Source organism: Trachymyrmex cornetzi, unplaced genomic scaffold (genome assembly GCF_001594075.2).
Source record: "Trachymyrmex cornetzi isolate Tcor2-1 unplaced genomic scaffold, Tcor1.1 scaffold230, whole genome shotgun sequence".
Taxonomy (NCBI): Eukaryota; Metazoa; Arthropoda; class Insecta; order Hymenoptera; family Formicidae; genus Trachymyrmex; species Trachymyrmex cornetzi.
This window is the reverse complement of record NW_017296957.1, coordinates 400,500-413,313: the sequence shown is the minus strand read 5'-3', so window position 1 is coordinate 413,313 and position 12,814 is coordinate 400,500. Positions and strand designations below refer to the sequence as shown.

The 12,814-nt window shown below is 36.7% G+C and overlaps 1 protein-coding gene across 1 annotated transcript; it reads left to right on the top strand.

Moving 5' to 3' along the window:
* The first annotated feature begins 9,083 nt into the window (after positions 1 to 9,083).
* Positions 9,084 to 12,456, top strand: LOC108760973 (uncharacterized). Its single transcript, XM_018507301.1, has 7 exons — positions 9,084 to 9,159; positions 10,266 to 10,459; positions 10,571 to 10,788; positions 10,856 to 11,038; positions 11,568 to 11,646; positions 11,713 to 11,891; positions 11,979 to 12,456. Exons 2-7 carry the CDS (start codon positions 10,328 to 10,330, stop codon positions 12,178 to 12,180), a joined length of 993 nt encoding a protein of 330 aa, XP_018362803.1. The 5' UTR covers positions 9,084 to 9,159; positions 10,266 to 10,327; the 3' UTR covers positions 12,181 to 12,456.
* The last annotated feature ends 358 nt before the right edge of the window (positions 12,457 to 12,814 follow it).

Genomic DNA, 12,814 nt, shown 5'->3' with positions numbered 1-12,814 from the left:
TATTCATTGAACCAAATATGAAATTGTCAATGTGGAAATTCAAAAATATTATCTATAATTCAAAATGTAAATTTTATAAAAGTATGCATATTTCGTATAAAATCAAAATATACATATCATAAAATCAAAACGCATCAAGATAATTAAAGTATAGACAAAATTATAACAATTATATTAACTAGCAATCTTCGAAAATCATTATTTATATCGTAATTATATATATTGTGTATTTCGATCCAAAAAATACTTTGAAATAAAAGAATTTATTACACATATAAAATTTATTAAATATTTAAAAAAACGGAATTTTAATAGAGCTTTGAAAATAATTATGTAAAAAATACAATATTTTTATAATTAACTTATAAACACAATTAACTTTTTTAATCTACAAAACAACGAATAATGCAGAAAACGATCACAATTACTGCCAATTAAGCCTGCGACATAATTGAAAATCAATAGGATGAGGATTGAAAAGGAACAGGTAATAATAGATTTTAACCTGTCAGAATTGTGTATATCAGAATATACAGTTTCTCCGTTTCTGAAATCTGTTATTTTCTGTTCCTATCTCCAATTGTGCATTAAGCTTTACTGTACCGCGTATTTTAATTATCTCATGCACATATATCTCATAGAGAATATAATATTATTACTTCATTTAATACAACCACAATATTATAAATTACGCTATTAATCTAAACACTTCTAATGTGTAGAATAATTAATAGTAAACAAGGCAGAAGAATTGCCTTCATTGTTCATTACAACATAATATAGACTAAATGTTCTAATTAAATTATGCGTATGTGTGAAAAATGATATTATATAGAAAATCTATTGTTTATTTAATTAAATAATGCTTTAATTAATTTTTTATATAATAGTTAACATCTAATATATAAACTATAAATCTAATATATAAACTATAAAGCGTATCAATTCTTTATACTACCTTGTCAGCGTTTTTGTGTCATTTTCTCGATCGAGAGAGAGAAAGATCTCGATCAATCAATTTAGCTTTATTCGACTTTTTTTCAAAGGAAGAATTATCTTCATGTATCAATCGCATCGGAATCTATATTCACCGGGACGGTTTCAAATCGCGATACAATATACTGCTGAATATATATAACTGGCGAAATGGTGTTGATTGCGGAGATCCACAATAACTGACATGCTCCGGCGATTGTCCGCCGTTTTAGTCAGTACTTCCAACGAAAATTTGTGTTTATTATTCCACTCTTAACGTAATAAATTCGCGATTAATTGCGGAACGTTCGCACTCCGTCTCCGACTCCGAACTGCTCCGAACATGTCAACTAAACTGTCATGGCGGCCGAGTGGGCGGCGTGAAGTTGGACATTCAATTCTGAAATACAAACAATTCAGATTAGTTATAAAATGAATGAGAAGACACTTCCTTTTCTCTCGTAAATTACAATGACAACGATGTTTTATCTAAACTTTCTTTATAAAGATTTAAATAAACAGGCCGGAATCCATAGTTCGGTCTTAATCTCAAGCAATGTCTTTAAGATGCTAATACGGCTCTCGGATTGGTTCAAGCACTAGCTTAAGCCCATCTCGAGTCTTGAGCAACGTCTATGGATTCCGTACATAGATACATAAGAATTACCATACACCACCAAAAGAGACAAAAAAGCGGAAATGTGTATTTTGTACAATTGTAACGCGAATAAGCTGTAGAATTATATCAGTTAGATCGTTTGCAAATCTTTCAAACTATGACTACGGACACTCTTAACTGGCCAATCATAACTGTTCCTTTGAAGAATGGAACGAATGTGATTGGTTTCTAACTACGGATGTTATTAAACCCGATTGAGGATTAAGGACGTCCGTGTATACGTAGTTTATCTATGGTTCAAAATTAGGAGTTTTATTTTTTATATCGAGAGCAGGAGAAATATGATAGATAGATGATAAATTAGATTTATTGGCTTCTCATAGAGCTTATACTACTAGAGGAGGAATACGGACTTCGAGCTGTGAGCAAGACTGAGGGTCCGCGCACAAAGATGGTCGCAACTGAGTCGTAGTCGTAAGTCGTTGTCGTAGGTCAACGCACAAGGATTTTACGTATGTCGTTTACGTATATCCTATTGCGCCAGTTGTTTGCGTCAACTGACGCAATAGGATATACGTAACCGACATACGTAAAATTCTTGTGCGTTGACCTACGACAACGACTTACGATTACGACTCAGTTGCGATCATCTTTGTGCGCAGACCCTGAGAAACAGAAGATTTATTTTAGGCCATGATGTAAAAAGACAGGTGAACTATTCCCTTGGATGCGCAGTCGTCTAAAGAGCCAATCAGAAATCGCCCAGGATGTCAGAATTCAATATGGCTGCACTGGGGCCCTGTTTCTGAGCACATGAATAATTTTCGCATACGAAAATGACGAGTTTCTCGATTGTGATTGATCAATTGTATACGGAATTGCTATTTTCGTATGCAATATTAAATTTGTTCAGGAATAGGACCCCTACTATACATTTGCTCCACTTCGTTCTGCACTTCTGGGCATTTCTTATTGGCTCGATCGTTACGTCACGACACGTGACATCATATGCGCAATGGTTCACCTGTCTTTTTACATCATGTTTTAGACCTCTTTTTATAAGATCTCCAACTTAACCTCAAAGAAGAGTTATTGATCATTCGATTTGAGACCTCTGCTCCCCGAGGAGGTTATTCATTGTATCATAAGATTCGTTATTTCTGCATGGTACTATGACTCTAAATTTGAATCGGAAAACCGATCAAGGGGAAACCAAAAGAAGAAGAAGGCCTCTTTTATCCTCTTTTGACATATGCGCAGAAAGAAGAAAAGTTACTGAGCAGGACAGAAATATACATCTTCTGTCTCTCGGTCTTGCTCACACTTTCCATTCATTGCTTTGCTTGGATAGACCATTCCCTCTCTAGTAATATAGTATGCCTTCCAACAAGCGACACAAATGACACAATGGATTATTATATCCTTGTTGTTTGCCAATGTAAAACAAAGATGAAATGATCACTATGTCGCACTGTGTCGCTTGTTGGAAGGCACACATAAGCTCTATGATTGTACATCCAGGGGCTCTATTCTTGAACAAATATCGCATACAAAAATAGCAATTCCGTATACAATTGACCAATCAGAATCGAGAAACTGTCATTTTTATATGCGAAAATTATTCATATGTGCTCAAGAATAAAGGCTCCAGAAGCACAACCGCTCACTGAGCGCTCAGTGAGCTCTTGGGGTGGCACCCAGTTGGACACGGCTCAATTGGACACGAGCCACTCACAGCGCTTGAGACTACAAAGCTCCTAAGCACCGGTCGATGTGATTGGTGGTGTCCAATCGAGCCGTGATCAATCGGGATCACCCCGTGAGGCGATCATGGGTGCTTTCCAATTGCAATATCTTTAGACACTTTCGTGCACACGGCGACACAAATTGTGTTCCAATTGTCTGTTATCGTCGACACAACACTACACATCTGTACTCAGTCGAGGGCTTTGTAAGCTTGGCTGCGTTCAGGAATTACGCCCAGATAACTCTAAGCTATAGGTTACATTACGTATATTATAACAAAAATGTTTCCTAGATCAATCATTTAACCGACTGTTGAAATGACAAGACACATATTGTTCTCGCAGTTATTTTTTAAAATTTGACGATAATTTATAACATATTAACGAGTTACAAAATGTTACATAAGAGAGATTCGTTGTTCAGTGTAGAAGCGTCGACTGTATGAGTTTGAGTTCTCATTGCCACTCAGCTTTCTAACTTTGTAAGTATGTGAACCTAACCTCATAACAGTAAACGGTTAAATTTTTGAGATGAAAAACGTTGAAGACATCATTTTGTCATGCAATATTCCAGTCGTTGCGCTAGGGTGAAAGATGGCTGATGAAGACTCAAACCATGAGTGGAAACGTTCAAAGTTAAGGTTTACATTTTTAGTATTAAAAAAAATTGTGTTAATTGATAACCAGCGTTGACTCCTATTGCCTGTATTACATATTTCATGATTTTATTAATTGTTCTAATTAAAGGAGTCTGTAAAAACTTATTAATTTTTTTGTTAATTTGTTAGCGTTTTTAGCCCGATCGGGTTTGCACCAACCTAGGTTGGATTAATCTTTCCTATTGGTTGACGTCACCCGCTCTACCAATAGGAGAGCACAAAACCATTAATCCAACCAGGTTGATGCAAACCTGGCCGGGCCGAAAACGCTATGTGATTTATCATTGCATCCTAGAGTTATCTAGGCGTAATTCCTGAACGCAGCCTTTGTGTTTTCTAGTGACAACTACATGTTACTAACTGCAGCGGCTATAAGGCCGGAATCAGACGGGAAGGTTCCGATTGCACACATCGCATATTGCACACATGTATCGCTGATTGGCCAATTTAAAAATAAAATAATCTCATTGGCAAAACAGTAAAAAATTACTAGGCACCAGTTGATGTGAGTGGTGTGTACAATCAGAACTGTAGGCAAACGGGATCCTCCCGAATCAGACTATGCATAAGATTGAAGATTGAAAGATTGAAAGATCAATCAGAACGAAAGAAATCAAAATTTCTTTCTCTTTGTTGGTGAAATTCAATCTTTAATCTTTAATCTCGATTTTCAATGCATAGTCTGATTCCGGCCTAAATGAGGTTGGAAGACGTTGAGTGGTCAGCATTTTTATTTTTTTTGTTTAATATAGGCGGAAAAAGCTACATTTAATCTAACTCTATCTCGAAATGGGTTATCCGGAAAGTTCGTGCGAATTTCTCAACAGATGTCGCTCGAAGGCGAATATCATATGTTTATGTCGATGCGATGTGTCAGATGCTTTCGTGTTTTGATTAGTGACATTTCAACGCACAATTAGTGATATTAATTACCCCAATAAATTAAAAACTGTTTATTTGAAATCAGCTTAAAGATGGAAGGAAATAATGTGTTTTTTCGATGCATAATGCTTTTTTATTTCCGCAAAAGCAAGAACGCGATACAAACTCGAAAAAAATATGTGCCGTATACGAGGAAGATGCCGTAAGTGATCGCATGTGCCAGAAGTGGTTTGTTAAATTCCGTTCAGGAGAAATGAATATTGAAGATGCTCCTCGCTCTGGCCGGCCAGTCACCACCGATGTCGACCAAATTACAGCTTTAATCGATTCCGATCGGCAAATCACAGTTCGGGAAATCGCAGCAAGGTTAAACATTGGCAAATCAGCTGTTTCCGAACATATAAATAAGCTCCAGATTACAAAAAAGCTTGATGTTTGGGTGCCACACGACTTAACTGAAAAAAATCGTATTGATCGCATTTCCATCAGCGATTTGCTATACAAACGCAACAAATACGATCCATTTTTGAAGCGTATCATAACAGGCAACGAAAAGTGGATAATTTATAATAATGTCGAGCGTAAAAGGTCATGGAGCAAGCGAGGTCAACCGCCATCGACCGCTTCGATGGCAGGCTTACATCCAAAGAAGGTAATGCTCTGCATTTGGTGGAATTGGAAGGGGATAGTGTACTATGAGCTACTACCGAACAACGAAACCATCATTCGAACAAGTATTGTTCACAGTTGGATAAATTGAAGGTGGAAATCGCCAAAAAGTGTCCGGAATTGATCAATAGGAAAGGCGTCGTTTTTCATCATGACAACGCCAGACCTCATACAAGTTTACAGACTCGACAAAAATTATTGGTGTTTGGCTGGGATGTTTTGCCTCATCCACCATATTCCCCCGACATTGCACCCTCAGATTATCATTTATTTTGGTCACTACAAAATTCAATTAATGGTTTAAACTTTGCTTCTTTGGAACTCCTCAAAAACTACTTGGACAACTTCTTCGCCGAAAAACCCCAGGACTTCTACGAAAGGGGAATTATGAAATTACTCAAAAGATGGAAAAGTATTGTGCAAAATAATGGTGCATATATTACAGAATAAAATTACTTTTAACAATAAAAATTTTTCGTTTGAATTTTGCTTAAAAATCCGCACGGACTTTCCGTACAACCGTGCACAGCGTACACATTCTGTTCCAATTGAATCCACTTTGTGTATTCCTGTATGTTTGTGTTAGTCTGGATCTACAAAAGGTGTTTTAAGCCTTAAGCCGTAAGAAATTGACCAACTACAGTCGAATTCCAGGTGAATAATCGATTATGATTCGTCCATTTCTTATGGCTTAAGACTTAATGTTGGATTCACACTCCATCCGATTTGCGTCGTACGATGCTCTGCAACCAATCGGAAAACAGGATTCCGATGATACGAAGTAAAATCCTTCGGTGTCCTGTTTTCCGATTGGTTGCAGAGCGTCGTACGACGCACATCGGATGCAGTGTGAATCCAGCATAAAACTTTATTGTAGATCCGGGGTAATGCATAATGCATAAAGGACTCAACCAATTAAAATTCTTCTTTTTTATAGAATGGCAGGAAAGGAAAGATTCTGGGTTTGTTCGCGTCGCATGCTCCAATATGTTCCAATATGCTCCTACCGTAGCTCCTACTCACTCCAACGCGCTTGATAGAGTGAGTAGGAGATATGGTAGGAGTATGTTGGAACATGGAGCATGCGACGCCAACAAACCTTCTGATTAGTTGATTTTCCTACTCACTCCAACGCGCTTGATAGAGTGAGTAGGAGCTATGGTAGGAGTATGTTGGAACATGGAGCATGCGACGCGAACAAACCTTCTGATTAGTTGATTCTATTGGTCAATTTCTTACTCTTACTTCTTACTCCGTGTATTGTAGACGACGCCTTATGCAAAAGTGTGTGCTGCAGCTTTAATGACCGCAGCACACACTCTTGCATAAAGATACAATTTCATGCAGCGAAGCTTTGCTGGCGAAGATCCCCCACTCCGCCGACAACGAAGCCAGCGTTCAATGCTTCGCTAAGCCCTCTTACCTTTTCATGGAGCGAAGTTTCGCTGGCGAAGTTACTCCTGCTATGTCGTGAATAAAGAAGCGTTGAACAAACAATTCCAAAAATTGACCAATCAAAAAATGCTTCGAAATATTTGGCCAATTAATGCCCATTTCCACCAATATAGATTAACTTTAATCTCGGTTCAACTTACTCTTCGTCTTTTTCTAATCTTTAGAACTAAAAAAAGACAAAGAGTAAGTTGAACCGAGATTAAAGATGATCTGCGTTGGTGGAAACGGACCTAAGTGAGCCACAGCCAGAGTCAGCGTTGCTTCGCTCATAGTTGGACAGTATTGAACTTTGAGCTAAGCTTGGCTAGCTACGCATTTTCGCATGAATCGACGGAGTGGGGGGTCTTCGCTAGCGGGTGGCACCCAGTTGGACATGGCTCAATTGGACACGAGCCACTCACAGCGCTTGAGACTACAAAGCTCCTAGGCATCTAGTCGCTGTGATTGGTGGTGTCCAATCGAGCCGTGATCAATCGGGATCACCCCTTCGCCAGCAAAGCTGCGCTGCATGAAATTGTACCTTAACGCATAATGCATAGTGCATAAAGGAATCAACCAATTAAAATTCTTCTTTTCCATGGAATGGGAGGAAAGGAAAGATTCTGATTAGTTGATTCGCTTATGCGTTATGCAAAAGTGTGTGCTGCAGCCTTAAGGACCATTCCACACAAATTTGCATAGCCGCATAAACATATGCATAAAAAAATCATCCAATCATATTTTATGTTTGTCTTTATGACAAAAATGTGATTCGATAATTTTCTTTATGCATATGGTTATGCAAGTTGTGTGGAATGGCTCTTAAAGGCTTCACACATGAAAAGCATAACTGAGCATAATGCTGGATTTACACTGCATCCGATTTGCGTCGTACGACGCTCTGCAGCCAATCAAAAAACAGGATTCCGATGTACCAAGCAAAATCCATCGGAATCCTGTTTTCCGATTGGTTGCAGAGCATCGTACGACGCAAATCGGATGCAGTGTGAATCCAGCATATGGCCGCTAAACCAATGAGCATCTTATGTAAATCAATATAGCGACATTATGCTAGATGCTCATTGGTCCAGCAGTCTTATGTTATGCTTATGCTCTGTTATGCATTTCATGTGTGAAGCCCTTTAGGCTTAAAAATCTATTGTAGATCCGGGGTTACACATGAATCATTTTGGTATTACGTGGCGCTATCTTACGAGAACACAAATCACTGATGCTTAAATAATGCTATTTTAGAGACGCCGAGATGACGGTAGATAATAGAAGATATCACAGATATCAACAAGATCTGTAATTAATAATTTCGTTTAAATTAATTTATTTTTGATGTTGTCAGAATTTTAATTAATATTTCGTAAATAAATACTATATAATTACAGATGCATCACCGTTACATGATAATTTGTAATTCTCGATGTATTAAAATTCAAAATAGCTCGCAATACTTATTTAGCGTCGAAATAATATATTTTTGTAGATGCCAGAAACAGTCAAAGTAATTATTTCGTTAATCATAATTATTTGTTCGAAAAATGAAATTTTTTGATATATCGTAGTGAAATTTTTGTGAAATCGAAAGTGACTAGAGTCGTGCAGCACTGTTACGTTGGTATCATTCTTACGTTGGCATCATTGTTACGTTGGTATTATTGGCAAACTTGACGAGGCCAACCTGGCCAACGAACGACGCCATCGGCCATAATCGCCACATTCTTTAATCTCCGACTGACGACTATCGGCGTTACACGTTTACGAAGCATTTCGGAGTACTCTTACAGAGTATATTGCTTGCTGTTTGTCACCCAGTTTTTAAATACCGACGCAAAAATGTCGTACAAAGGGCCACAAAAAGTTCAAAAGGTGATGGTGCAGCCCATCAATTTGATATTTCGCTATTTGCAAAATCGCTCTCGCGTGCAAGTCTGGTTGTTCGAGAACGTTAACCTGCGGATCGAGGGACACATTGTCGGCTTCGACGAGTACATGAACCTGGTATTGGACGATGCCGAAGAATATCATCAGAAGACGAAAAACAGGAAGCCGCTGGGTCGTATTATGCTGAAAGGCGACAATATCACTCTGATACAAAACACCAATCCCACTGCGAACTAAGGAAGAACATAACCTCGACCCGGCGTCGATTTTTGGCGGGCGCCGGGTAAGGCCGGCTCCGAATTCGGGATCTCTTCTTGGACTATACGAGAGAAACTCTCAGGGAGATTATTAATATTGCGATAACTCTTTAGGCGTGCGAAAAGAAATGTATCGCGTGATAGATGAATATATCAATGGAGAATTTGTATTTGTTACCTGAATATTAGTAGACACAAGTTTTGATTATGTGTGTCTTGAGTCTTAACGAATGCGAGATATGATTAAATCCCATTGTGAGAAAAGGATCATTCGGTGTTTTATGTGAATGCACACTATCTAATTTATCTTATGCATACAGATATTTAGTTTTAATTGTATGTAATATTGTGTGCTGTTTAAGAATATAAATGTCAATATGTTCATCATAAAGTAGAATTTTTGTGACTTACTCTGAACGTGTATTATATGAAAAGATAACCAAGATGACTAAAATGTATATTAACAATTATTAAAATAGTTTCGTATTCTAAAGCATTTTCTTTATTTTTACCTATAACATTTATAAATATTGATCTTAAAAAATGATTTATATAGAAAAGTACAGAGAGATAATGTAATGACATATATCTATAAAAGTAATATTTAAACGTATGCTTATCAAATAATGTAATTTAATAAAAACTATCATAAAATGTGTTTTACAAGACAGTATATAAAAAATGAGAATAATACTTATATCATTTATTCACTCTTAATAGGAATAATTTTTTGAATTGTATATTATGTGTGAGAAAGATATCATTAAATTCTTGAAAAAATTTTTAATGAAAAATTTCGTTAACCATTGAGATTTATTTACATCAATTCCGAAAATTAGTTTTTATTTAATTTATCCCAAAAATTATAAATTCATTTCGATATTTATACTACTATAATTATGAATACTGTAATTATAAATAAAGGCAATAAAATTAAATAAAGTTTAATATTTTTTTAGTAATTTTATTATTTCGATACTATTTTAGTGATTTTATTTTTAAGAGACGGATCAATCAAATTTAATCAGTCAACTTTTATTTAATTTTAAGTAATATATTTAGTGGGAGAAGCTTTAAATTATAAAATTATTCTTTGTTACTTTTTTTTTCTATTCTTATTCTTGTGTTTCAGGCGGGAAAGCTGCTTGCTCATCTTTTATCGAGAAATGTTTCGCTTTTATCGGTGAGAATGCCATGGATACAGTGAAGACAACGGCGTTTTGCAATCTTCCAAAGGATGCTTTAGTAAAATTGATATCGTCAGATTATCTCGGTTTGGAAGAAGAAGATGTATGGCGAGCGGTTCTAAATTGGGCCAAATATCAGGTTCGCTTTTTTTAAAGTTCTATTTTATCTTTTTTGAAGTGCTCCGAATTTATTTATTAGAAGTTAGGCAAACTTTCTCGACTGTGAATTAATTTTATTAAACACTTTTAGGCAGGAGTTACGCAGCCCACGCAGCACTGGACTGAAGAAGAGCGCATGAGAGTGTGCCAGCACCTGTCTGGTGTAATAAATCACGTACGATTGCTGTTGATTGACAGCCAGGTGTTCGCGGAGGAGGTAGAGCCAACCGGTGCGGTGCCGATAGAGATGTCGTTGGAGAGGTACGAATTTTTCAATCCCGATCGATCGAGCGGCTCGAAATTTCTAAGGTACGATCTAACGGGGCGGCACTCACCGTTTGGCGGTATCGCCTTCGATCTCGACGTTTCGCTTTAGGTATAGGTATGCAGCTCTGCCGAACAAGTACTCGGAGGTTTGCTCTGACAAACGACTGCAACCACGAGTGAGCCCGTTTCTCTTCCCGGGCTCGCAGATTCTCTCCAGAGACAAGGTCGGTTTCCAGCGGGTTTTGAATCAGTGGTACGGCGTGTCGAAACAGGGCTGGCGATTAGTTTATCGGTAGGTTTTAAGAATATATTAAGTAGAAAATGTTTTAAAAGTAACAATATCAGATAACATGACCGGTAATAATATTGTAAATTTATTTCTATCTCTTGAATATTTCAGTACGCGTTGATAATTTTCTTTTCAGTGCTCTGTATATAGCTTGCATCAATTTTGAACATTGATTACATAATTGTAGAAATTGTACAGAAGATGTTGACGCTTGTGACGAAGTATGTGGAACTTGTAAAATAAAATATATTCCATTATATGCAGACAGTATAATAATACAGAGCATCTTCTAATTAATTATTGGAGGAGAAAATTTATTTTTCACTCTGCTCTTTAATAAACTACATACGATATTAAAATCAGATAATTGCATGGGTCAGGGAAGATGTTGAAGTTTTGGAGAACAGAAGGCAATTTTGGAAAATAGATTGAAAAGAAATTTTGCTCCTTCAATTTATATAAGCAATTGATAGATGTTCTACAAAAAAAATAGTACAACATTTCTCTCATTAATAACATGCATTGCTTTCAGAGCATCTACTCATGGCTATTCAGCAGCGTCTTTTCATCGACACTGTGATAACGTTTGTCCGACGTATGTGATAGTGCTGGTAAGTACAAAATTTCCATCCAGATTTTCTTGTACTAGTTACAAAGTGCGTTCTATTATGTCTCAGGGAGTACGTGGTGAGATATGCGGAGGATTCAGCGATGTTCCATGGGGTAAAACTAACTCGAAGGCGCAGTACATCGCTTCGGAAAAGAGTTTTCTTTTCACGTTGACAAATAATCAAGATGTACCGCCGACAAAGTTCGACATCGTGAAGAAATCATTTGCTATCTGCTATCATCCGGAGTAAGAACCGAACCATCGTGATTTTTCAGAAGATCATCGCTATAGAGTTCTCAAGGTTAATTTGATTTAATGTAATCTATTTTACAGCATAGGGCCGATATTTGGTGCCGGGGCTGATTTACTTATAGCAAGCAACTGCAATGTCAACAAGGAAAGCTACAGCAATCTCCCACATAGTTACGATGGAGATCACGCATCTAATCAGTTACTTATGGGAGATTATCATTTTTCGGTAATCGACTACGAGGTTTTCACCCCAAGTCATCCTGCTCCGAAATCCAATCATTAAATGAGTTGCTGTGATAAACTCATTTGCATATACATCGCTTTTGTAATAAATATTTGCATTATAGTGATTTACTCTCCGTTTGTGAAAATTATTTCATATTTTACGCCGAAAAATAATTATATCGATAATTCATCACACAAATCGTACTTTTATAATCATACATACACAAGCAGCGGCATAAGCAAAGACTGATTACTTTTTATCTTCGTATCTTCATAATTATGTTTTACTTATATCAGATATATATATACTTACACTTTTTGTATCTCTCGAATAAATGTCAAGCCTACTTTCTTAGTACTTCCGTAATACTCATTCGACGTCGGCATCTGATTATCGAGAAATCGTAGACATAACAGTTCTATGATTCTGTGCTTATACGAGAAATATTCGATAGAAGAAAGTACAAACGTACTACTTTTGCAGAATTATACGTAAGAGATTTGTATTCGTCAAATAGAACATTGCAAAAAACATGTTGTACACGTAAGTATAAGCAATGAGGACGTACTCGTGAAATCGTTTGAATATTCCTGGCACACTATTTGAATATTCATATTGTAGTTACGACTAAATACGGCCATCTGTCGTCTGACATTATCACGTTAAATAGTTATATTTGTAAATTTAACTT